Raw genomic sequence first — 25,888 nt, forward strand, 5'->3', positions numbered from 1 at the left:
GCAGGGGGAGCGGCCTAAACTAGCTGCAGAGACGGAGTGCAGAATTCGCAGCATGCGAGTATGGTGCGGACGCAATTAAAAGCAATCGACGTCACTTATAACACGGTATTTTTTCCAGAAACTACGGAGCAGACTTATGTTCAAACTAGAGGGAAGTTGATGGTCTATTCGTGGCCCTTAAACCATCAAATCTTTGGACTATCTGGCTACGCCTGTTCTCGCGAGCCGCGGAGGTGAGCTTGTTTTGGCGGACATGCATGCAAGGGCAGACTGGGTTCACATGCACGTGCGCCCCAATTTGGATCCTAATTGGGCGTCAGTGCGTTTTTCAGAATGGCCCCGAAGTACGTCCGTTCTGACAAGTCCAGAGAACTACTACCTGAACAGCGCTTATATATTGGGTAGTGTGAATGGTTTTCACAGGGTCTTGGTTAAACATGTAAGTGACACAGCGGCTCTAACGGACAACGAGCAAATCAAACAACAATTGGCACCTAAACGGACAGGGATATACAATAGATCGTGCATGGGGGTACATTTATCCTGGCTGTTAAGCCTGGCCTGATTTGTATTATGGCCGTCTACAAAAGCTGGATTCAAGTACAACGGGAGGCCAGGAAAGTGGCTAGGACAAGTGCAGTGACAGGCGCGTAAATGGCAGTTATACAAATGTCAACCCGTTGCGTAGAGAAATGGAAAGACGTTTGCAGGTTCTAAGATAGGCCAAGGTCTGTTTTTTTTTGACCGCGCTGCTTTCTCGTGGAATTCAGGAAGGGTGATCTGGTGTCATAACAAAATCTGAGGGATAGAAATGTAATGGGAAGTTAAGCTGGGTGTTGTTAAAGTTCCGAGTGATGCCTATGAACGCATGGAAGAACTCGAGGAAGAGTCTTACCTTCAACAGTATTGTATGTCTGTTGGTACTAAGAACAGACGAGGCGTATAACTCAACTTAGACAAGATAAGGTTCGAAGACTTTTCGAGGTTTGTGTTAATTAAACTACGCGGTAATGGTGCTTGAACAGACATAGAAATTGAACAGAAACTGGAGAAACGGAACTTGAACAGATATAGAATGTTGAGCTCCTCAGTATGCCGGTTGACAGTATAAGACTTTATGACAGTTTTAATGCCCTCGGTTTTGGGTTATATCAAAGATCCCATATTATGACTGTATCCTATATTATGATTGTATCCTATATTATGACTGTATCCCATATTATGACTATATCCCTTATACTGGCCATGGTGTAAATAATCAGTTCCAAGTACTCCACAACGAATGGAATCTTACCGAAAGCTCAAGTTTCCCTATCTACCGTTTCCTCCACCGAGACATACCGCCATGTAACCACCACCTTTCACCGTATTCTAATACGATCTGGTGTGACTTCTGTGCTTAAGATACGTTATCTCAGCCCCGGTACCTATCTGATCACGTGCCAAACACTTATACAACTTACAATCTATGTACCGTGCTGGTTGCAACCACATCTAAGACCTCTGGGTAAGTCAGACCAAATAATAAAGCCACAATACCGACTAGAAGTAAACCTAAAAGTTCACTCACAAACCTCGTGTTCATTTTTCCGGCTGTCCCCACGCGGGATGGCGTCACCTGCCGGACACCTCCGACTCGAAATGGCCTGGTAAAAACTGGTCATTTGCGATTGACGATTGGAAACTCTTCGCTGGCGGCATCGTACAACCCACACGTTGATAAATTCTAGGTTTAACAATCTACAAACCCAGCAATGTCAAGGTTTGATAAATACTAACACGACCCACAAACTGATTCTTTCAGCCTCCACGAAACTATGTGCATGCGGCATCACGTGCTTCCGCTTTTCGATCCGGATCGGCCCGACTATCGTCTGGAGTTAGCTCGCCCGAGAACTTATCCCCTACCTCTCCCTCCCCTATATAACGCTCCGTCTTTCCCTATTCACCCTCCTCCATTTCCGCCATAATCCACTCACAATGCACACCTTCAATACCGCTTTTAAGTTAAACGCTGCGCCCGCAGTAATTCTCCCAGGCGGGCCCACCGTCAGCTATGCACAGCTCGCGGCGATGGTCGCGCACTTGCAGACAATGTTCGCAGCTGGCCCCGTCGCCGCTGTCACGAGCGCGCTTCTGGCGAGCGCTGCGGCAAAGATAGCCGGTCAGTCGTCCGTTGCCATGGCGCTCCCAAACGGTCTTGAGTTCACAGCTGCGTTCCTCGCCGTCGTTGCGAACGGCATGATTGCCTCGCCGTTGAACCCTGCCTATACTAAGGCCGAGTTCGACTTCTACCTCCAGGACTTGAACACCAGGGTGATTCTCGTGCCGCAGGGGACGTTTGCGGCGAATGGGCCGATCGTCCAGGCGGCGAAAGACCACGGCGCGTACGTGGTGGAGGTTGCGTATAGAGGGGACAGGGTGGAGTATGTCGTTTTTGGGAAGGCCGGAGAAGTTGCTCGCAGTGGCGGGGCGGCTCCCCTGTCCGTGGCGACTCGCCCTGCCGCTAGCGTAGCTCAACTCGCCGGCACCTCTCGTCCTGACGACATCGCCCTCATCCTCCACACCTCCGGAACTACCGGTCGTCCGAAGGCCGTTCCTTTGACCCACCGCAACCTCCTCCAGTCCATGGACAACATTGCCCAGACCTACAGCCTCACCCCGCGTGATCGCTCCTACGTCGTGATGCCGTTGTTCCACGTCCACGGGCTAATTGGCGCGCTTCTTTCCACGCTCTACACCAACGGCGCGGCAATTATCCCGCCAAAGTTCTCTGCAAAGGCGTTCTGGGGCGATTTTGCCGCTGGCGACGCCACCTGGTATTCTGCGGTCCCAACCATCCATACGATCTTGCTCAACACCCCGCCACCGGCAAAGACCAAGATCCGCTTCATCCGTTCGTGCTCCGCAGCTTTGGCCCCGGTGACATTGGCCCGGTTGGAGGAAAAGTTTGGCGTGCCGGTTTTAGAGGCATACGCGATGACCGAGGCAGCCCACCAGATGTGTCTGAACCCGTTGGCTGCGCAGGGGCCGCACAAGGCCGGGACGGTCGGCCTCGCCCAGGGCGCGATCGAGGTGGTGATTCTCTCAGCGGAGGGCGACCAGGTCTTGGGGCGAGGCGAGGTGGGCGAAATTGCCATCCGCGGCGAAAACGTCACCCGCGGCTACTTGAACAACCCCGCGGCAAATGCCGAGGCCTTCAGCCAGCAAGGCTACTTCCGCACCGGCGACCAGGGGAAGTTTGATTCTGAGGGCTACTTGACGATTACCGGGAGAATTAAAGAGTTAATCAACCGCGGTGGAGAAAAGATCTCACCGATTGAGCTCGATGGGCTCATGTTGGCCCATCCGGCTGTGGGCGAGGCTGTGAGCTTCGGTGTGGAAGATGCAAAGTACGGGCAGGTTGTCCAGGCGGCGGTGGTGCTAAAGAAGGGTGCGTCTTTGAGCGAGAAGGAGTTCCAGGCGTACTTGAGAAAGAAGGTGGCCGCGTTTAAGGTACCAGAAAGGATTTACTTTGTGGAGGCGTTGCCAAAGACGGCGACGGGGAAGATTCAGCGGAGGATTATTGCGCAGGCGTTTGTGGCGAAGCCGAAGTTGTAGCGGCGAGGCCGTATTTTGCCCTTAGTTTTATGACTATTTATTTATATAGTGCTGGTATTTTACCCAAGGTAACCTTTTCTAGCCATTTATTCTATATCTGGCGTTTTTACCGTCTCTAGTAATCCAATGTTGCCATCTTTTCAGTTTTTGAATTCTTCAAACGTAAGCTTCTTTAGCTGGCGTTGACAGACCTAGTCCATCTGGGGTAGAGTAAATTGGAGCGAGTAAAGAAAAACCAGATAACGAAGTCTTTGTGGGCGGAAGAAAATTTGATAAAAAAAAGATAAAGTGCAACATGACAAGGAATTTATGCAAGACGTGAGGAGTGCAATACAAGGGTTCTACAACGTAAAGAGCGTGCTATCAATTCTCCTTCATCTGAAGCTTGTCTCCATCCTAGTGATGGCTGATTTCCGTCCCAAATGCTTGCTTCAGCTATCTACAATTTTTAAACAAATTAAATTTCTGATTATACAAACATATACATGAGCAACGGCTAGCACGGCACAGTAAAGTGGACTAACCCATGACCCAAAATCAAGAAAAGCGATCTGCTTAGAATCTCTTCTTAGAGATAAGGGCTTCGTCAGCGTAAGTGTCCAATGGGGAAACCTGCAATTCAGTTTCGGCCCACAAGTTTGGAGTCAAGAAACCGTAAGTGTTACCAATGGCAATGAAAGCGGCCTTCAAGGTGTTTTCCAAAGTTCTGGTAGAACCGTTAGAAGAGGTGTAGACATCCTCAACACCACCCAACTGCAACAACTTCTTGACGGCTGGGGAGGCAACAATACCGGAACCTCTTGGGGCTGGGATCAAACGGACCAAGACGGAACCACACTTACCGGTGGTCTTGTTGGCCAAGGAGTGTGGAGCACCCAAGTTGGTACCCCAGTAACCTCTTCTGACTGGAATGACAGACAACTTGGCGATGATGATGGCAGCACGGATGGCAGCGGCAACTTCCTTGGCGGTCTTGATCCCCAAACCAACGTGACCGTTGGAGTCACCAATGACAACGACGGCCTTGAATCTGGTTCTTTGACCGGCAGAGGTCTGCTTCTGGACTGGCTTGATTCTCATAACCTCATCCTTCAAGTCTGGCAAGATGTGGTCAACGATCTGGTACTCCTTGACTGGCAAAGAGTGGAGGTAGATCTGTTCCATGGTGGTGATCTTACCGGCCTTGACCAATCTACCCAACTTGGTAACTGGGGTCCAACCACCCTTGTCGTCACCGTGGTTTCTACCCTTTCTTTGTGGCTTGCCACCTCTCTGTGGACGGTCACCACCGAATTGTCTCTTTGGAGCTTCAGCTGGAGCAGACATAATTAATTATTGATATATAAGAGTCGGAATGTAACGTGGAAAGCCGGGGGTGGTGGTTTTCAATCGACTGTTTTGATATACTGAGAAGAGAAAGGCAGGGGAAACAAGCGGATGCAGCCCCCATGATAAATTTTTCAGAGGAAATTCCTGGTGAAAATGGTTGGGAATGGGAAGGGCAATCGCTGAAAAGAAAAGCTTGTGGAAATGTCACGTGCAAACGTGAAAAGCCCTAAAGGGCCGAGCGTTTAAAGTAAAACGAAAATCATGGCTTACGTGACTGCTTTTAGAACAAATGCTTAGTGCTCTTTGACACGTGAATTGGTGTATAGACGACTATTATCGCACATTGAGACCAAGCTCTGGACTAACGATCTGGATACTCCACAAGGGCTTGCTAAAGTGGTGCTTGGCCGAGAAAATATCGGTAGATATGGTCTAGTAGCCATCGGTATATATTACAAGGCCAATGGGTTAGTAGATGCTTAAACATGCAGATTCTACTAGCATAGCTTGCAGTGGGTTTCTTTATCTTGGTTTCTGCCACAATGATGTGTATAGGATAAAAGGGTGGGAGGTATCCCTACACGTGACAAAAGCACAGTGCAATTATCGCCGGTGTCAGTCTCTCTAGCCTAGATGCCAACGTTCAAGTCTGAGGAGACTGCAGTTATAACAAACGGTGACAGTTATACCTGCGGGGCAAAATTATAACTTGGCTGATCCGCTAATTAAGCGCTTTATCGCAACATCTGTTCCCCAAAAACTCCCTTCGATATAGAGAGCCCGTCCTCTGAAATAATGCGCGACAGCTATCTCCAGGTCTTACTGAGCCGCGAAAAAAGTGCTATATAAACTGCACTGCATCTAACCCTCAGACCCTTCCGCGTCAATGACGTACCAACAGTAACATCCACTCCCGTCCTGGTATTATCTTGAATCTTCCATGCAACGTATCTCTTCCGAGTCATTTCCCCTTTCGGGTTTTACACCGCACAAACGTAATATCTAAACACTAATCGCCACTCCTGCTCCGTTGCTCGACGATTCGAGCCTCAGGCAATCAAGCCTTCAGCCACGCTGCAGGAGACCATCACTGTCATCGGGGGGGATCCTATCACAAACCTTGGAATACAAGGCTAAAAAATATACCAAGGGTGCCCAATGACCAATTATCGCCACTAATCTTTTGTCCACCCGAACCCGTCATAGCCCTACAACATGGCCCCACCGGTCGCGTGATACTATCACGCACGGAACGTTTGTGCTTCCACGCAGGAAGGGCATGTGTTCTGCACAGAGCCTATCGTATGCTTGCTCCAGCATGAAACGTGCAGGACATAGCACTGAGCAACTTACCCCTTTTCCTCGACGCCAGCAAAATGAGTTGGCGGTCACATAATTACCATACTCCTCCTCTGTTTATCTTCTTCCCTAGTCTCAAGACTTAACCCATTTTTTACTCTTTTCCTTACACGCACATCATGTCATACGCTGAAGCCGCCGCATCCTCCGGTCCTGTCGGGATCAAGGAACCTATCCCAGCCCCTGTCGAGGTTGAGAACACCCCTTCCAAGGCCATTCCTTCCGTCACCGAAGAAGACATCAAGAAAGAAGCCAAGGAATTGAAAGACAGAGCTGTTAAGGAGGCCAAGAACATTGATGCCAAGGTCCGTAAGGAAGTTAAGCACATCGAGCGCGACACTGCCAGCGTCTTCCAGTCCGTCAAGAACTACGTCGCCTCCTTCTGGCAGACCGTGTCTGACAAAGAGCACGAAATCGCAGACAACCTCAAGGAGACTGCAAACTCCCCAGAAAACAAGAAATATTTGAACCGCGTGCAGACCGAGTTGCAGAACCCGGTTGTCATCACCCAGCTCGTGGTGGCCGTGTTGGGGGCCGCTGCCTCTTGCGCTATCTATCACGAACGTGGTCGCATCTTGTCCGACCACAAGATCGTCCTCGCGTACCACCACGGAATTGTCGGCGGGCTCCTCGCGCTCGACGTGTTGTTGTTCAACACGTTCTACCCAAAGTATGACAAGAAGAGATTGTAGAGAATCGGTTGACTTTCTTTTTTCTCACTGTTTCGTTTGCCTTCCGTTATATATCTTGATTTTCCCTATTTATGTCCCTCTTGGGTCTCCTCTATGATAGCTGCTTGTATGTTTGATACGTATGTACTTAAATGGAGTTGATATCACGTGAATGGGTGGTCTGATTCGTATACCTTGCAGTCCTTGAGTTGTATTGTAATTATGATGGATTTGGAAAGTGGGATGGTTTAACGGTTTGCGCTTAGGTTGAAGGTTTTGAGCTGTTATAGAGATCTAGACTGGTTGAAATGAATACCTGCACAACTTCAAACCGTATGGGATCATCCACTGGGATCTCAAGTCTCTGGGATAACAGCTTCATAGTTGGTCATGTCGCTTTCTTTACCGCTACTCTTGTTTAAAAATGTACTTTCACTGTTCAAAAATATGTAGCAAAGAGCCCCAGGATAAGCTATACCAGATAGTCGGAAACACATAGCCTGGGCATACATTAATTTAATGGGCACCTTTCCAAAGCCAAGCATGGACCAAGTAAAAACCCTTCCATTATGGATTCACATGTGAAAGGTGTGAGTTAAGCCGGGCCATCAATTTTTCTTCACACCACAGCCTGGAAAGAGCAGCGTCGTAACTGGAAGGGAATCTGATAAAAGTACGTCTCAGTATAAACATATCTGTGAACACATGTCCCTCATCACATCCCTGTAACACTTATCCGGTCCCACCTTCCTTTAGTCTGCGTTGTAAATTCAAAAACAATGTAATTTAAGGTCATGACTCTCTCGCTTTCAGACTCAGGAAGCTTTCACCTTAACATCTATGCGGTACCCATTAAGCCCCCTCGGTCGATCACAATTTAGGATACCTCGGGCTAGGCGTGAGATGCCATAATAGTGTGGTTTCTCTGAGAATTAGCTAATTCTAGCTTAGGCCCTCGGCTAGTACAGCTAAAACAGTGCCCCAACTCTAGAATGTCTCAGTTTACCCAAGGGTATAAGACAAGGGGGAGCAAATCACCCAGAGAACCATGGGGCCATTACTCCGGCCAGAGACAGAAACGCATATGCTATCACGCTAACTGTGTACTAAGCTTGGTTGGGTAATAGAAACCCCAAGAACTCTTGGCTTGCTTCGCTCCTCACCTCATTTTATGATATCACCTCAGAGGCATCAGAATTTACAGCTTCATACCGTTAAACCACACGGTGGATAGAACACTAACGATTAGTGAAAGTAAATACGTGCTGTGCGCTGCTTGGTTTCGTCATCGGACCAGGGGGCCCTCTTCCTCGTCTATGGAGCTATAGGTTTATAATTACAGCCAGGTGGTTTTGTCTTGGAGAGAAGGTAAAGGTGGCGGGGTTAGGAAATAAAAGCAAGAAACCGCATTGTGTGGAAATTAAAGAAGCATGCCAGAAATGGTTCGAGGTGGAGCTGTATTGATTTGGTCTGCAAAGAGAGGCTCGGCGTCCCGCCGCCCCCCCGTAAAAGTAATCGCATCATTCGGTTATTCCCCGGATGACTTGAACATTTTCCGGGAATTTAGTTGTTAAAAACCGGAATGCGCCTTCAGTCGACTTGGAACACAGTTTATGCATGATGCTACGCCCCGGGTGTAGCACTAATTCGCAATTCTCGTAGAAGCGAGAGCCCTGAAATAAACACCAAAAAGAAACCATAATTCAATCCCAAAGTAGCGAGTATGACATAAGTTACTGCTAATTTTTGAAGGACTGCGATTAGGGCACTTGCTTATTGTGATAGCTGTGTCTCCTTATACAAAGGAAGTGGAATGGCAGCTGACGATGTTCCTAAGTTAAATGTGGCATGATGTTGCGTTTTCAGACGTGAGCCTAGTCAGAGTTCCCTATCTTTTCAAAGGCAGTCAACCTATTTTCCGAAAAGCGTGTATCTGGATTCTCCGTGTGTCATTTCAGGTTACTAGCCTGTAAGGCGGGTGCGCTGGATTAAGTCAGTTTCCAAACTAATGATCCTTAAAGCGGATACACCTGGCCCAGCTAATTTCCAGCTATATGGCCAACATGGAAACTTTGGTACTTGTAAATCTCGTATATTCTACACCTCCAACCCTGGCAGTTTGCGGCTCCTTCTGACGTCTAAATCGGTGCTTTAACCTCCAATGATGTGTTTACTGCGTAGATCTCATTAGCACCTAACAATGCTTTATTCTTGAGAGACTAGACTAAAGCTGACTAATTATGTTGTATGCTCTACAAGGCCCTGTTGCATCTTCAGCCCCTTTAGACCTTCTGGCAATTTCACTTAAATTTCCCCTATAAAGGCAATGCAAAGTCTATAAAACTTGTAGTAAAGGCGTTTCCGGTAACTGGCATAGCATGAAACAAACCTGGTTGGTGCCGGCAAGCGCAACTCGTTTACCCCGGGGCTTTGGAGAAGGAAGTGTCTGTGAACCCTAAGTGAGGCGGCTCTGTCTAAAATTGCACCAGCTGCGGGCTTTTAGGCCCCCTCCACGGCGTGCATATCAGGGCACTTGGAGTTAGATTCACTAGCATAGTTGTGGGGGACCGCCTCCTTGACGACGTGAGTCTTGTAGCGAAGGGAGGAACAAATACACGATTTGATTAATAAATGGATCGCTAACCTGTGTGTGGCCTTAAGACGGGGTCACGCATCCAGCGGAACGATAGAGACATTGGACGTACGTCACATGCATCCTGTCGAGGCCCCGGCCGATCCCCTGTAGGAACCTGCTCACGCAAACTCTGCGGTCTCCATTTACAACTTCAGCAGTGGTTGTACTTATTGCAACAGACGTCAGTGGATGGTTGCAAGACTGTTTTTTTTTTTTGTGCCAGTATCCGTAATGGCTAAACCCAGCAGACAATTGAGACTACATCAATGCATGGAGTGTACGTACAAAAACTCTTTGACCTTAAGGCGTTTCTTTTTCTAGCCCTCTCGTATTTCCGTCGTGACTTTCCTTTTTTCTTATTTTCCCCCACAGCCAACCCCCCTGGCCTGAGTCCACAGATAAGCTCATCTCGCACTTTCGAGACTTGCTCCGAACTAAATATATTACAACCAGTCCTTTCTTTTTTTTTATTGCTATCTGGGTAAAAAGGCAGCTGTCACTCAACCTGTCCGGGAGGTATTCACCCAGAACTGTAGGCCGTAGCTTCGATCTCAAGCATGGCGCATATGCACTTCGAATCTTGCTCTCTATCACGCGTCAGTTTCTCGCTAAACCTTGCGACATGCCTCCCAACAAATCCTCCGGGGTCACTTATTTCGGTAGCTGCTATAAATATAATTCGAAATCCACTTTGCGCAGCCAACCAAGGCCCGTAGCCCCGCGAATCGTACCCTCTAGACCTAATAATTTCAGATATTATACTGATACCAAATCTGATCGCTGCTACCCCAATTGTTTTGTAATACCCGTCCTCGCATCGATCCTCCACCGGAGAGCCCTTGAACCAGCGCCACACCTGCCACGTGAACCCCCCCTTGCCCCATCTCCCGAGCCCCCTCGTAAAGTTGCTCTTTCTGAATACAAACTGCGGGGCGTGGAAAAGTATCCAGTGTCTAGGTCATTTATCCAGATCTCCTCCTAGACCCCCCCTTCAAACAAAACTCGAGAGGTAACACCTTTTATTTCCCTTCCAGCTCTGCCTGTAACCCGAACCTGCGTGTCATGGAATTTTATCATCCAGACCTGTTTTCTGACCGCGATCCGAGCAAACCCAGGCAGTGGCCCCAGAACGGAACCCATAGGCACCAGTCTCCAAAGAGCCCTCCCCAGCCGATATCCTCCACATCCTTACCGTCCGTACATCTGCGGCCTTCTCACGTACACCCGGCTCACCTCGTTTCAACTCTGCACTACCAACCTTCATTGCATGGCGTAACCCAGCCCTTTCCCGTCCACTCGGGCGGAAACCCACCAGAATATGGACATCGGAACTTGAACTTGGCTATGAACCCTGTCCCGTCATACGAGCATCAGCGGATGCTTCCGCCACTATCCAAGTCCCCCGCCCAGCACTACCTACCCCCCTTAAACCTTGCCTCCCCCAATATCCCACAGCATAAATCCAAGTCTGTGGATCTATCGGGGTATGGAAAGAGAAATCTGCCTCCCTCTACCCATACACGTTTACCATCGATTGATTCTTTAACCTTCTCATCCACCCCGGCTCTTCTTCCGGGTTCACCGTTCTACCAAACCCCAAGATCCATGCACTCGTCTGCCTCGTGTTGGAATGATTCGCCCATGCTGAAGGACGGGGTGTCTCCGTTACACCACACACCAAGCTCTGCTCCGGTAGATATTTTACGTCACAGTGTAGCAAGTTACGAGCGCGATGGCAAGCAGGAGAGGTGGGCTATGAAGCACAAGAAAAGCAGAAGGTATTCCTCCTCGCCTCCGCTTCCGTCGACTTCTCCGAATGCTGCCGCCCTGTTGCCCAAGATTCTGAAATTGACCAAATCGGCAAGAAAGACCAAGACAGTTAAGAAGAAAACCAGTTCTGGATCGGTTGGGGCTGTGGTTGACAGCAGTGTCCCTATCAACTTCCCAGGCCATCCGACTCCATCTCCTATAGAGGTTCCACCGTACCAGCGACCGTGGCTTCCAGTGTGTAATGGAGCTGTTTCAAACACTATCGTGCAAAAGGCGTATTCAGCTCCGGTGCTCACTTCCATCGTGGAGCACCGGGCTGCTGAAGTGGAACCCGAGGTGCAGCGGACGGAGGAACCTGCCGCTCCACCTGTTAAGCCTCCTCGGAAGATTATCACGGTGTTTGAGTACCAGATCAACAGCCATTGGGTGATGTGGGACCACGAAACGGGGTTGGTGCATCTCACTGGAATCTGGAAGGCGGTACGGGAGTTGAACGAATTCTCCGAAACAGAGTTGCTAGCTAAATACAAACAACAGCCCTCACTCTTTCAAAACGGGGCCGTTCCCGTCGCACCCGGGACCCCCACGCCTGCAAATAACAAGGCTGACATTGCCCGATTGATTGAGTCTGCTCCGAGCATGGAGGTTGCCTCTCAGATCAAGCGGATCCGGGGCGGGTTTTTAAAAATCCAGGGAACCTGGCTTCCGTTCGAGCTAGCCAGAGAGTTGGCATTGCGGATATGCTACCACATACGGTACTGTCTCGTGCCTATTTTTGGGGACCAGTTTCCGCGTGAGTGCTTAAAGCCCGAGGATGAAGGGTTTGGGAAGTTGGTCTTTGGAGGTACTGGTGACGCCAAAAGGTTGGGTCTGGTTAATAGTGGTAGCAGTATTAGTGCAAACGGCGATACAGACTCATTGTCGCCGATTGACTCTGCGTCATTAAGCTCTCAGACTTCGTTAGCACTGTCAGAACGGAACTTTACACCCGCCAAGTCTCTCCTGGCATTCAGGTTCCCAATCCTTGATGCGGACACCTCCGCTCGGCCAGAGATCCATCGCAGTGGCGAGCGTCAAAGGTCCTTTCGCCTGAAGACTCGCTCCATCACTGAAACTACATTTCCGTTTCCACCCTGCGAAGGTGCTACTCCCTCGGACGACGACCAAGGGTTCACAAGCTCGGACTTCTTCTCGGACGACGATGAGGAAGAAATTGATCAGAACATCATAGACGCATCCAAATCACTCCAGCTCTTGTCACGTGGCTCTTCCTTCAGCTCCGTTTCTGGATCCGGTACGAAATCGGCCTCAGGCGGACTCCTGGGGACAATTCCAGAAATGAGTATGACCCCGGGGTATCAGAGACGAAAGGAGCCAAGTCCGAGTGACGTTATGAGTATGGAGATGATGAATATAGATCAGCTGGGAGAGGAGGGTATGGTTGCTTCGTCTTTGTTGGCACTTTCTTCGTCTGGGGCGTAGGAAAGAAACCGAAACGGGTTGTTCTGGCCCATAATCCCTCTGCCATGATATTAGTACATCGATAGCTAGACTCTTTTTTTTTCCATTCTAATCTTTTTGTGGGGACATTTTATTGTCAGGTTTCGGTTTCATGTTTACCTGTGTGCTTAGATTCGTTAGCCTTCGAACACTCGCTTTTTATTTTTTATATCTTGCCGATGGCTAATATACGAGTATTTTAATATATATTTATCGGGTGGACTTGGTGACGTATATTCTCCAAACAGAAGGTGCAGTTGACAGCGCTAGTTTTTGCTTGTGTTCTCAGGAATCAATATTCTGGGCGTATAATGGTAGAATTGAATATATTCCTCGAGATGCTTAGCCTGGGGCTCCGGAAAAAAAGCCTGGGCTGGAACCTTCCTCTTAAACTATGCGGTATATTCTCAGCTCATTACGGCGAGCAGCCATCAGTAAAGGAAAGTTATACTTTACTCGAAAGTTCGTCAAGTAAACCCACAATTATCTGACAAACATGCTCAATAATGGATAGGTAAGCTCTTTTGAGGTTGGGCACTTCCAGCTGAGAATCGTCAGTAGGTTCATTTTTTCGAGACTTTGTTTGCCCTGATATCCTCTCTTCTAAAAGATGTCCCGTCCATTTGTCTGGATGCCACTTTATTCTTTCCCGCTTTAGTAGTTTCAACAGCTCTTCATTTGCCACGTAGGCGTTAAAAAAGTCCCCCACCGATTCTGTAGTGATAGCTCTACCATGAAGGCTATCCGTCCCGTAGGCTGTGACGTAGTATGAAGCAGTCTTACCAGACTCAAGCGGTAACGGCATCTTGGAAAAATCGGGTTGGCCTGCCTTTTTGGACGCAGACGCCCATGCGTCCCACCTCTGCAAGTATTTCTCAACTGACTGGAGCGATGGGGCTCTGTGATCACTGGTTGGCTGTACATTTTTAGGCTGTTCCAGTCCTTCAGAAGCAAACCCAGACCGATATGTGTCAGCATAGAAACTGTCGTAGTCGAAAGTTTCATTGATGTAGAGGCCTCTTCGGTGCATAGGTATGCCTTGCGTATTCGACCCGTTGTCTCGCACTAGCTTGTATCCATTGATTGGCTCGCCAAATTCCTGAAGCGGAGGTAAATCGGTGTGGCTGGCACCAGGCTGAGGTTTAGGTGTGAATTTTGGCCTGTTTAGTGGCTTTGATTGTTCAGATATATCCGAAAGATCTGGTCGTAGAGTTTCCTGTATATCCCCACTCCTAAGGGGAGAAGGAGGGGCTTTAAATTTGAGAGTTGTTAATTTGCTCTTCTTGGACACGGTGGTAGATTTCGGAGTATCTTTTGAAGCATGCTGAGCCTTTTGGGTGGCATTTTCCCGTGTAGGTGAGTCTGTGGCTCGCTTATCGTTACGTTTGTATATAAACCGGATTGGTCTAAAGTCGCAATGTTCGTCTTCACTTGACGTGGATTCATAGTCGTCTAGAATGTGGAACTCAAGCGTATCAATTCCGTAGCTAGTTCTTACTTTAACGGAACTGTTCTGGGTGGCTGTCTGTCTGAGTTTAGATTGAGCTGTGGTTTCAGTTATGGGTTCATTGCTTTGGGTGTGTGGCGTTCCCGACATCAAGAGATGATATGATGGTAGCTATCAGTATGCATAAGGAAAAGGAGTCAGATAAACCTTCAGTTTAGTAGTTTGAGTACTGGAATTTGGGAAGCGTTTCTGCTACTTAGATGTGGTCATTACAGCCATTTATTGTAGAATGGTGCGTTCTGCGCTATCTTTGTCACGTGACTTCAGAGGGGCCCTTCTTGCTAGCTGGTGGATGAAAAATTTATCTAGTTAATCAAGTTCATGGTGTATTTAATATGTATTCTAAAAGTAGGTAAACTCGACTTTGATATATATATATGTATATCCTTTTACTTTGCTTTATACTAATTTATATATAATAATCAATTGTATCGATTCAAATGATCTAACAACCAGGAGTCTATTCCAAGTGTTAAACGGTATCTGAACATGCTCATCTACTCCTTGTCTAGCCCATGTGCACCGTCTCGATAGGCTGTAAATGCCGCGTGCAAAAGAAAGGGGGTTTTATATACTCCAGGTAAACTGAGCGCTTATGTAAGAAGGTACGCAAGCTGTTAAGCCTTCTAACCAAAGTCAATCGCATTATTTACGAACCTACCGCTCTCTATCCTGGCTAGAGTCTATTGCTCTCTGTTTAATTGGCGAGGGGTCTTGGCCTAAAGCGCTCAAATCGCCACCATGCATACACCCTAGACATTCACTCTTTCCATACATATGAAGTTTGACATCGGTGCAGGATTTTTTTCTGAGACAGGTGTGCTGTTAAACATATGTCCTCTGGATACAATACATCAAGGTGACATTTGTCTCATTCTAGCCATACTCCTATAGCTTCTCCCGTGCGCGTGTGCTTTTCCCGTACGTCGCCCGGAATCCTTACCTGAAAGTAGTGACCTTCAGAAAAAGAAACGAGTTATGTGCTTTCATGATCAGTGACATGCGGGGAACGGTTATTCTTCAGTCTCAGTAGGTTTAATAATAGACCAAACGTTAGGCAGTTACACGATGATAGATAAGCCAATCTCCGGTTTAGTGGAATTTCTGATGTACACGTATTTGAGGGCTTTTCTTCGGAATTTCTAGACAGGCAAGAGTAGCATGTGCTAGTCAATGACGACGTCAGATTCGGACACATATGCGAGGGAAGGACGGCCTACACCGGCATCCCAGGGTAATGATTCTTTTACGACTAAATTTATTTCTTTTTCAGCATCGGGGGTTTCCATGGCCAAGCTCCTTAGACGTCTTCAGTAGGGTGACCCCTCGTCATCGATGATGTAATACAGTGAGTTGACCGATACAAGTCGTTGCCGAACGCCGTACTGACGTACACAAGTTCCCTACATATTGTTTACCCCATTTCGAAGGAGGCAGAGGACGCAGTGGCATGCGCTTCAATGACAGTCTAGAGAAATACAGCCACCAGGCGATGCAAGTGCAGGCTGTGGAGCAGACGACAAGGGCCCCCTGGCGTGAACAGCTCCGGTATATCCATTTCACCCCCCCTCGTTGTGACCCGCTAGATGGATGAAATGACGGGAAATCCTTTTTTTAGAAAGTCAAGTATAGCCTAGAAAAGGCTGATATGGCAAAGGTACGGTGCAATTCGGCGGGGTGAAAGACAAATAAATCAATCACTTCGATGTTTTACCATTTTCAGCTGACCTTCTTCAAGGCTTCCATGCATACAGGTGTATGCACGCAAAACGCAGATCTCAGGCTTGCGTTTACGCAGGCGGATATAGCCACTGACAACACTGCCGTCATGAGGGCAGTGCACGTGACCGTTACCTACGGCTCCTAGTATCACAGTGAGCGCCTTGCAGAGTTGCGCTCGATCGCGCATGTTGAATTGCTTTTTACGCTCAAGAGACCGGCAATTGATTCGCACATGGGAGAACGTCTTCAGCCTCATTGGACTCTTCCAGTAATCGCTGTGCACCAATTTCCTAAGCACCGCCATAAACACAAGCCGTTCTTTCATGCAAGAAGCAAGCTGCCTCTTTTTTGGCAAACATTGGTGGGAGTGAGCTTAATCAGCTTAGCCAGAGCGATCTCACCGCAACACGTTTCTTTTTCTGCAACTAAAGCGCAGAAAGTGTTGTGAGACAACTTTAGTGTACCTAAACCCCGACGAGGGGGCATGCTCGATCGAATAGCCACCGTTACCAAAGCTTGCACGTAAACGGTCTAGGAAGGCGGTGCTATTGTCTGCTTGTGTCCGCAGCGTCGTAAGCTCGTTATCGGAGCTAGACGAGGTGAGTTTCGATATTACGAAGATAGGCGGAGGAACTCAGACCCCTGTTAGACAGAACGTCTGGCTGTGTGCAGCTGAGGTGCAGTACGGAAAGCACGCTGTTTCCGTAAGAAGCAATGCCGTCGGCCGCAAGCACGTAGGTATTGAGTTCGAGATGCAGCGGCATATGCATGCATGCCTAGTACCGGGCAGTGGTAAGGATAGTAGGGGCATTGGAGGGTGGCTGAAGGTATGCGGACAGGGGGTACAGCCTGCTCTAAGTATCACTGGATACGAAAAACCGCACCCAACCTTGTTTGCACTAAGAAAATTTCAAAGCCCATATGTATGCATCCTGCTTACTAGGGGAATTATCTATAATTATACATGAAGCGGAGATCGGAATCACTAATAGCGAAAATATATATATAGGCCCTTGATGCACCAGCATTTCAGGTTTCATTTTTCAAACCAAGACTTTCATTCTCCACCTTCGCTTCCATCGCCTAGACATATTCCCTCGTTCAGTGCTTATAGCGGTATTCGATACAGCTAGACACATCGTTCAAACCAGCCCTCAGACTCAATTCAATCCAGCATTTAGGATTCCTTTCCGCGAATCTTCATAACCCTCGACACCCCGCTTCCGACAGCATAAGAGTACATAGCTCTTCTGCCGACCGTCCTTTCATCGTGATTCTCAGCGACAGCTTCCTTACCAGCACCCCATTCACCAGGGACTCTGCTGACGACTTGACTGACAAGTTTCTTGAAGTCTCTTCCTTATTCATGAGCTTCAACTACGAATCCCCACCGTATCCCCAGGGCTCCGACGTGTCCAGTTCCATGGAGTATATGGAGCCGCCCGTCGGCTACTTTTCGGCCCCAGCGCAGTACTCTGTTCCCGCGGACCAGAACGATCAGATGGGCTATGTCTACGCTCCCCCGGGTTACCAGATGCCCGTGGCAGACGTTCCGGCCTCCAACACCCTGCAGGTTTACTTCCCCAATTCTGACTTTACCAGCTTCCATTCAGACACCCCTCCCACGAGCACTGGTTTGTCCTTTGCGACTCCCTTGAACACGCCTGGCTACCACCATGCGTTTGATCCTAACGACGCCTCTGCATACCCCCAAACCCTTCTCGCGTCGCCTTTCAACCAATCGCAGACATTCCAGCCCCCATTCCAAATGTTTGTTCCCCAGCAAAACATAGTGCACTACCCATCCGCTGGTCCGGAATTTGTGCAATACGATACACCTGCTATGGAGTACCAGCCTGAATCGTTCCAGTTCCAGGCTACTCCCCTTCAAGCAGACTCCAAGACGTTCGACAAGTCGATAGCGAAACGGTGCAAAGTGGTGCGAGGCATTTCTTCCGGAGGCAGCGCCACCAGGCCGCCAAAGGCGGTGCCAGGCAATAATTCGACCTACCTTCCAGTGAGCTTGCAGTTGAACGACGCTTCCGTGGAGGAATTGTGTTACCCCAACTGGAACCAGAGTGAGATAGCTGATGCCAGAAGAATTATCCGCATTGAACGTTTCCAGTATGGGTTCCACATTGGTGCTAATTTCTCCATTGTGGGCTCGGCCGAAGAGAACCCGGAAACAAAGCCAGCACCGCCCGGAGCGGATGTGCTTGAGGTTTCCTGTTTGGAGTGTTATGTATCACCTCGTGAGGAGCTGGAAGATGCAGGTGACCTCCAGGCAATGCTGGCACAAAGTGACATTAAGCGCAAACGGTACTACATCACGTCTGTGGAGGTGATCAAGATTGTGGAGTTGTTGATAGGCAGTCGTGACCAGGATGCCGCCGATAAGCGGAAGGAAAGAGGCCGGATCCGGTCCAATTTGGTCCCCTTCTGGTCCCGTAGACCCATATCCTCCCGCAGCCACCACTCCTCCACCCCCATGAGTTATACCTCCTCTCCAGAATCCTATACTCCAGCACAGCTCAACCAGGCAGACTTTAGGGTCGAAATGGCCAAGCGTATTATGGGCTACGAGCACAGAAAGCCACGGGGCTTTGACAAGGAGGTGCGAATTTTGAGGTGGGAGAAATTGGGGCCTGCGTTGATGCGGGCACTCCAATGCTACTACGCCGAAATCCCCATGGAGGATTTTCTCTGAGTCCATTGTGGGACCTAGAAGAGGTCTACGGATAGATGAGCCTTTGGCTGTGGCTTCTACATTTTTTAGATAATATATCAGGATCTTGCAAGACGATAATTTAACATGTTCGAGCCTTTGTAGTTTAATGCACTAGCCTATACGATTTATTTGGTGCATCTTCTATCAGTAGCCCTCTCTGGACGAAGTGATGTTATTTCATAGTGGGGTCTGACCATGTCTATGTTTCAGATTCGGGCTGAAGGAGAATGGGAGGCCCATTTTACGATATGAAGGCACTGCGTTAGATCCCCTCGTGTATAGATAGCTCCTAGACGGCGCAAGGCGGGTCATAAGTGCTCTTATGTCCGCTGAGCTCCGCCACGCCTCAAGGGCCTGTTACTGCCCCGATTTCTAGGAGCTGCGATCGGCGTGCATAAAGTCCTGCATGGTAATATGTATGGACGATCTGTGCATGGTGCTAAATATTTCTTTGATCTACGGCGGTACCTGTATGCTTTCTTTTCTTCAGTCTTCCTGATGTATACCGCCAAGAGAGACAGGACAAGACTAGTCCCTCAACAAATATCCATTGGGGACGGATAAAACGGCATACTAGTACAGGTTTGCTCTGCGCCTTTACCAAAAAGTAATCTCCCTAAATGCATGTGCTGGGCATGCCGTATGTCGCACGAGCCGAGACGGGGAAGACCGCAGCTGGAGCCAGGGCAAAGTTATTCCGGGTAGGTACAGCAGTGGTAAAGTGCACAGCTGACCGGAACAAGTCATCGAGGGGTCAGCTATGGTAAAGGATCCAGTGACAACTTGTAAGCGATGGTTCAAATACAGAAAATTATCCAAAAAGAAATATGGCCGAAAAAAGAGCTATTTGGTGAGTAGTCATGCCTTGTCATCTAATGTGTTCTCGCTGTTCCCTGCCGCTGGGGGAGCGACACAGGGATCACGTCAGCTAACGAGTCGTCCTATGTGCGCGGCGTAATGCTAGGGTCACTTGTCGAAAATACCTTATTGCCTACAAAGGATACGCACGGGCTTCTGAGAATACCCTCACATGCCACATATATTTCTCCAGTCGATCGACCAATTCATTTATCCTCCTGACGGTTGGCATGGAGGCAGAGGTTGGCGGATGGGGCCATGCATATTTTCATCTTTAACATGAGCAGCCCACTTGCCTTACAAAGCTTCCACGGGCGGCACTTTTCTGCTCCCAGTGCCTGGCAGCCTAACAGGAACCCAGAAACTTGATACCGTAGATGCTTAGGGAGTCGGTCAGTCATTGGGCCATATTATAAAATCGCTTCTTAACCTATACAGGCCCCCTTTGTAATATCCCTGGCGGAGCATGCAGGAAAAAAAGCAATAAATAAATTTCGCTGATTATCGCCGCTGGTTACCGAGAGGCCATGCCGCAGCTATCGGGGATAGATTACCGCAGAGAATACCCATGTGTTCACCTCTGCGCATCGAAGATTTACACCGATCCACTGCATCCCGATGGTCCAAAGCGCGGGGTTCCTAGAGACACAAGCTCTGCTTTGGATACCATCACACCAGATACGAACTGCGATTGTGCGGCCTGTTACGAATAGATCGGAAAACTAGGAGTACTAAGGCATCTATCGAGCAAAGCTTCAGTGTGATAAGAGGTGAGGGATTTCACTTCGGGATCTGCGCGACGTTTCTGCTTGGTCCCTTTGCGTTTGTTACATGGCTTTTTTTACGCACAGACGGAAAAAAAAAAGCCGGAACTTCTCGCATAGAAGGCACATGTATTTGCCCAGGGTATTGGACAAGCCCGTAAGAACTTCCTAGGTTGCCCCATGGCGTATGCTGATGCGGTATCGCGTCCTTGTCTATGTATCGCTTAGGCAGTATGATCATTCGGCTAGGGTTTCTTGGCGTCGCAATTGCAGATCGTTAATCATAGCTTTTCTTCAGGGAGCTTCCAAAGGGGTCGCTGCTCTGCATCTCCGCCCAGATTTCGTCATGAAGCTTGGCAGTTACTCCTTATACGAGTACAACGTCATAGGGTCTTCCTAGCGTTACGTTGGTTCGGGAGAATCTGAGACGCAGCTGTGGAATTCAGAATAATCATTAGATTGCAGGAGCCCTTGTTACGTTAATACACCGTGCCATATCAGCGGCCCTAAGCTTTTCTAATTACAGGAAAAGCCCCTTGTGTGAATGGCCGCCTCCACGTTTACTGGCAAAAAGGCAACGAGATATCCAGCTGTTGTATGTATGCTGGGGTGGCGTACTCCCCACTAGTTTGTGCGTGAGAAAATGCTGGTCGCCGCCGAACGGTGGTCAGGATTACCAAGGGAAGGCTGCTCAGATTTAAAATACGGTCCACGGCTGGTACGAATGCTCTATAACGCAACAAGTCACAGTTATGTGTGGAATTCTCGATGCTTCCAAAGGGGATCTGGATTTTACAGGGGGTCTATTAAACTCGCCCTGATTAGGTCGGGTCAGCGTTTATGGTAGGCTGTGTGGGCGTCGTTGTGGCTACGTACATCTGTTTTGCCTCGTTTAGATGACCCGTGTATGTTATGAATTTGGAATTGGAAGCTGCAGCGCAAAAAAATTGTCCCCCGGTCATCCTCACTTCAAATTCAATCTTGAGACAGTGCCAAGGCTTCCTCAAGGGCCCCACTGAGGTTGTACAGTGCTACAAGTGGCTATAATGGGTCGACGATTACTCACCAAAGTTTGATTTACTCAGACGAGACAATTCGTTCCTAATCTATTTCAACCGATTTAAAATACCCTTACACAGTGGTAAAGTTAAGGTATCGGTCCCATCAAAGGTGTCTCTGTTTACACCACAAACTACAACGTATACCAATGCTAACGTGCTCATCACAGTATCAACGATCCAAAGGAGCTAAAATAGTACGTCACTTCTGGATATACCTATAACAAAAACCATGTTATAACTATAAAAAATTTGCAGTGTATCCCTTCTGGAAGACAGCTTTGGCTTGTTTATTTGTTATACGCAGGGTCTAGCTACTGATGCACCTTTCTTATAAGCTCCAAGTCTTGAAGTTGCAACAGTAGTTCCTCATCTTGATCCAAGGATACAGCGACAATGGAAAGCCTTTAAGCCCATCACATCGAACAATCTGTTTGATTCCTTACAAACCAGTTTAAACCACTTTATAAACGTCTGCTACGCCATGTACGTATGTCCTTTCTCCGTCCGTTCCTTATGGGCCAAATCCGGATATGCATGTTACTTCCAGATCGGGTAACATTTACACGCTGGAAAAAGAAAGAACAAAAAGGAAAAATCGTTTTGCTTTGCCATCAGGACTCTTTATCCGCACTAGATTCTTATTTTAGGACTCCTATCACTGTTTTAGATTCTATATCATCTGTTTATAGCTAGCCATGAAACTCGATCCCGAAAGTCAACTTGCCCAGGAATTGAAGGTGGCACTCACCAACCGCTTACAGGCGCTCAACATTAGCGACGACGCCGACTATGTGGCGGAATTTATTGTGGTTTTGATCTCTAACGACAAGACCGCTCAAGAAATTACCCAGGAGTTGGGCTCTTTATTTGACAATGTCATTCCAGAGTCGTTGATCCAGGATGTGTTCACTGAATTGGAGAACATGCAAAATCCACAGTTTCAGCAACAGGCGTACCAAGCACAGCAAGCCCAACAGCAGGCTCAGGCCCAGGCTCAGGCCCAGGCTCAGGCTCAACAGCAAGCTCAGGCTCAAGCTCAGGCTCAGGCCCAGGCTCAACAGCAGATGCTTGCCCAGCAACAAGCTCAACAGGCTCAACCTCAGCAGGCTCAACCTCAGTCTCAGTTCCCATTGCAGACCCAGCAGACTCCACTCCAAGTCCAACCTCATATCCAACAGCAACACCAACAGCCACAATACACGGCTCCGTTTGCCACTACCGGCGTTGCATCTCTCCCACCGTTGCCGACGCAGCCGCGCAACTTTAAGGCAAAGAGCTCGATCCCTACCAGAGGCGGGATCAGCAAAACACTCCCGCGTGGCCCTGCCAGAACGGAAAGACTCCAGGCTGGGATGTCAGCGGCACTTTCACTGGGTGCTCCATCGACCCAGTTCGTTCAGAAGCGCGGGATCGGCAGATGTCCGCAGTTTCCATATTGCAAGAACAGAGAGTGTCCGTTGGCGCACCCAACCAAGCCTTGCTTCGCGTTTCCAAACTGCTCGAACGCCCCGGGTACGTGCAACTTCTTGCACAAGGGTGAGGACGATGCGTTGATATTGGAGTTGGAAAAGTCTAAGGCCGAATTCCAGGCTCAGAAGAAGCTCCAATACGAGCAGAAGCAGCTCGAATTCCAGAAGCACAAGCAGAGCTTTGTGCCGGCGCTTACCTTGTGTAAGTTCGGCCCCGTCTGCCAGAAGGATACGTGTCCCTTCGGCCACCCTACACCTGCCAACAGGGACGCCAAGGTCACTCAGATCGAGTGGTGCGCTGCCGGTAAGGCATGCGCCGATACCGCCTGCTTGAAGGCCCACCCGTCGCCGGTCTACAAGCCGTCTGCTGAGGAGCAGCAGTCCAAATTGGACAAGAGCCTTGAACAGTGCCGCTTCGGCGCCTCGTGCACTAACTACAAGTGCCCTCGTCGCCACGCCACCTCCCCGGTTATCTGTCGTGAAGGTGGTAACTGTAAGCGTATTGACTGTTTCTTCACCCATCCGTTGGCGGAGGAGTGTCGTTTCGGCATCAACTGCAAGAACAAGACGTGTGCGTACCAGCATCCGCCGGGCAGAACCGAGATGTTGAGCAAGCCATTGGTGTGGTCGCGTGACAGTGCCGAAACGACCAGCCAAAGACAGTTTGCTGTTCCGGATGACGAGGTGATGGAGCAAGCGCCGCCACAGGAAGCCTAAGTCTGGAGGTAAAGCTCTCCACCTGGCTACTTTGCTTAGTTAGCAAATACTTTTCACCTACCGTGTATTATATCGTTTTTTTATTATTTTCCTATTTCTTTAATCTTTGCATACATTTTCGGTTTATTTTTTTTTTTTTTTTCTTTTTCTTTTTTCTTTTTTTTTTTTGGACGTTTCGAGACGTTGTTTATGGCAGCTGTGGATTCACTGATATGTTTAATAAATGATTGTTTTGAGATCTGAGTGGGGGTTTCGAGTAGGTTTACATGTCATGAGGTGCTATCTCTACATAAACCACTGATATGCGGGTTTTGAACTATTTCTGTTAAAACCAAAGAAATAAACACTAAATCATTTTGGACAAGCCATATGCTATTACTTAAAAAAATGTCAGGATAACAAATAAATATTTATCAACCTTTGGATTATGGACAAATATTGGACAAAAACGCGTTAAATCTACGGAAGGGCCGATTGTTATCACAATACTCATCATCTCCCCTTCAGATTCTTAAGAACCTTTAACTCAGCCTCCAACTTGTCCTTCTGGCGCTTAATATCCATAAGCACTCCAATCGCCTTGGTGAGCTCGTCGAACTTCTCTGCAACCGCCATGGTGGGCATCACGGGTTTCGCCGGGATCTGGAGCTCGGTCAAAAGTGCACCCACCTTCGCCTGGACCGTCGGCTTGAACGTGTGGACACGCGCGGAGCGGAGCGATATGCCCGGAGCGATTTTTTCCTGGAAGCTCAAGCCGTACAACGCCTCGTCGCGCGGGGTCAACTTGCGTGAAAGAAGCTGGGCCACGGGCGAGTGTGACTCTTCGTGGCTGTGTCCCAGAATATGGGCCTTGAGGTACTGCTGTAACGGGGAGATTCCCGACGAAAGCTTCTCGCGCTTGATGGCAGGCATCACCGGGGCGACCGGCGGCGTCTCAGCCTTGCGTTTCTTGTGCTTGTCGCTGACCATGAGTGCGTTGTACAACTGAGCGAGGCCCTGGGATGTCTGGAACTGGGCGGTGGAGGCGGATTGAGGGGAATCCAAGAGCTTGAGCAACTGGAGCCGCTCGGTGAGCATTTTCTTGGCAGACATCTCAAACTTCCGGGCTTCGATCACAAGCGATTCTTCCTCCGCAATCTCAGCCGATGATCGTGATAAGAGCTTGGTGAGATATTCCTTGCGGTTGAGTTCCTTCAGCTTGTCAAAGGAGTTGAGCGCCTCGATAGTGGCCTTGGTGGTTTCATCGTTCGATCCCGTCTCCGCCGCTCTTTTCGCAAGAATCTGCGCCGAAAGCCGGTAAAATTGCGCTTTCAAGTCCTCCATCGAACGGAAGGTTTCATACTCATACCGGTCATGGATCACCACCCATCTCAAGTCGTACATTTCGCAAAGACCAAACAAATATTGTGTCTCCGCAAAGCTCCACGGCTCCTCTGGTTGTTCATCTTCTGGTTTATCACTCTCCTTCTTTTCTTGCTCCTCCCGTGCCAAAAACTCGTCGTAGTCGTCCTCAAATAACCGTGGAATTGGCAACTTTGTATTGTACTTCTCGAACGGATATGGCCCCGCAACGTCCTCCTTCACCCAGTGCGATAGTTCCAAGCCGTCGGTTCTAGCACCATTCTGGAACGTCTCGTATCGCCACAGCCGCGGCTTCTGGATCGCGTGGATCCGGTCCTTGAACCGGAGTGTCGGTGTGAGCTGCACCGACGGCGTGTTGGCGCCCAAGAGATTGTAGAGTTCACGGTTGATCCCCGCCTGTTTCTTTGTCGCGGTCACGCGCTTCTTCTGTGTCGGTTGGCTATTCCGCTGCACATTTAGAACATCAAGGACATCAGAGGTGGACATTGTGAGGGGTGTATAGAGGACGAGGATGGAGAGTGGTGGTTGTTTGAGGTTGTCGATATATAAAAATGGCGGTCGTGCGTGGCGGAAAATGCGGTAGGGGAACGTCTAAAAAAGGAGTTCTTGATGAGGGCGCAGACGGGAAGAGGAGTGTTGGGGGTAGCAAAGGAAAGTGTATTTCCCGTTCAGACAAAGGCTAGGGTTGTTGAAACCACGAGTAGGTTTACGTACGATTTGTACTAGTCTAAGGGCTGTGTGAGTTGGGTGCATAGAGTATTTTTCGTTAGTACACATGTGGGTCGATACCAGCACGATTTGGCAGATGTTGGCTTTTGTGTTATAAAAATGCCAAA

General features: G+C 48.8%; 9 protein-coding genes across 9 annotated transcripts; 6 read left to right on the forward strand and 3 right to left on the reverse strand.

Moving 5' to 3' along the window:
* Positions 1-217: 217 nt before the first annotated feature.
* BABINDRAFT_162316 (uncharacterized protein) lies at positions 218-1,001 on the forward strand. The gene has a single exon (XM_019129284.1). It carries the CDS (start codon positions 254-256, stop codon positions 563-565), a length of 312 nt encoding a protein of 103 aa, XP_018984617.1. The 5' UTR covers positions 218-253; the 3' UTR covers positions 566-1,001.
* A 979-nt stretch (positions 1,002-1,980) lies between these two features.
* On the forward strand, positions 1,981-3,600 carry BABINDRAFT_37791 (acyl--CoA ligase; the record flags this gene model as incomplete). Its single annotated transcript, XM_019131835.1, has 2 exons — positions 1,981-2,112; positions 2,158-3,600. 2 exons carry the CDS (start codon positions 1,981-1,983, stop codon positions 3,598-3,600), a joined length of 1,575 nt encoding a protein of 524 aa, XP_018984618.1.
* Positions 3,601-4,155: 555 nt separating this feature from the next.
* Positions 4,156-4,983, reverse strand: RPS21 (40S ribosomal protein uS5; the record flags this gene model as incomplete). The annotated part of the gene is made up of 1 exon (XM_019127148.1): positions 4,156-4,983. Exon 1 carries the CDS (start codon positions 4,924-4,926, stop codon positions 4,156-4,158), a length of 771 nt encoding a protein of 256 aa, XP_018984619.1. The 5' UTR covers positions 4,927-4,983.
* A 1,424-nt stretch (positions 4,984-6,407) lies between these two features.
* On the forward strand, positions 6,408-6,980 carry BABINDRAFT_38066 (uncharacterized protein; the record flags this gene model as incomplete). Its single annotated transcript, XM_019131850.1, has 2 exons — positions 6,408-6,659; positions 6,723-6,980. The coding sequence occupies 2 exons, from the start codon at positions 6,408-6,410 to the stop codon at positions 6,978-6,980; spliced, it is 510 nt and encodes a 169-aa protein (XP_018984620.1).
* A 3,387-nt stretch (positions 6,981-10,367) lies between these two features.
* BABINDRAFT_151014 (uncharacterized protein) lies at positions 10,368-13,077 on the forward strand. The gene has a single exon (XM_019127230.1). The coding sequence runs from the start codon at positions 10,657-10,659 to the stop codon at positions 12,844-12,846; it is 2,190 nt and encodes a 729-aa protein (XP_018984621.1). The 5' UTR covers positions 10,368-10,656; the 3' UTR covers positions 12,847-13,077.
* On the reverse strand, positions 12,921-14,551 carry BABINDRAFT_162321 (uncharacterized protein). The gene has a single exon (XM_019129285.1). It carries the CDS (start codon positions 14,459-14,461, stop codon positions 13,310-13,312), a length of 1,152 nt encoding a protein of 383 aa, XP_018984622.1. The 5' UTR covers positions 14,462-14,551; the 3' UTR covers positions 12,921-13,309.
* A 2,603-nt stretch (positions 14,552-17,154) lies between these two features.
* Positions 17,155-18,899, forward strand: BABINDRAFT_162322 (uncharacterized protein). Its single transcript, XM_019129286.1, has one exon. It carries the CDS (start codon positions 17,460-17,462, stop codon positions 18,798-18,800), a length of 1,341 nt encoding a protein of 446 aa, XP_018984623.1. The 5' UTR covers positions 17,155-17,459; the 3' UTR covers positions 18,801-18,899.
* A 3,241-nt stretch (positions 18,900-22,140) lies between these two features.
* Positions 22,141-23,824, forward strand: BABINDRAFT_162323 (mRNA-binding protein). The gene has a single exon (XM_019129287.1). The coding sequence runs from the start codon at positions 22,200-22,202 to the stop codon at positions 23,688-23,690; it is 1,491 nt and encodes a 496-aa protein (XP_018984624.1). The 5' UTR covers positions 22,141-22,199; the 3' UTR covers positions 23,691-23,824.
* Positions 23,825-24,044: 220 nt separating this feature from the next.
* Positions 24,045-25,730, reverse strand: SWC4 (Swc4p). Its single transcript, XM_019129288.1, has one exon. The coding sequence runs from the start codon at positions 25,536-25,538 to the stop codon at positions 24,183-24,185; it is 1,356 nt and encodes a 451-aa protein (XP_018984625.1). The 5' UTR covers positions 25,539-25,730; the 3' UTR covers positions 24,045-24,182.
* Positions 25,731-25,888: the final 158 nt, after the last annotated feature.

The sequence above is a fragment of the Babjeviella inositovora genome (assembly GCF_001661335.1).
Source record: "Babjeviella inositovora NRRL Y-12698 unplaced genomic scaffold BABINscaffold_8, whole genome shotgun sequence".
Lineage (NCBI taxonomy): Eukaryota > Fungi > Ascomycota > Pichiomycetes > Serinales > Babjeviella > Babjeviella inositovora.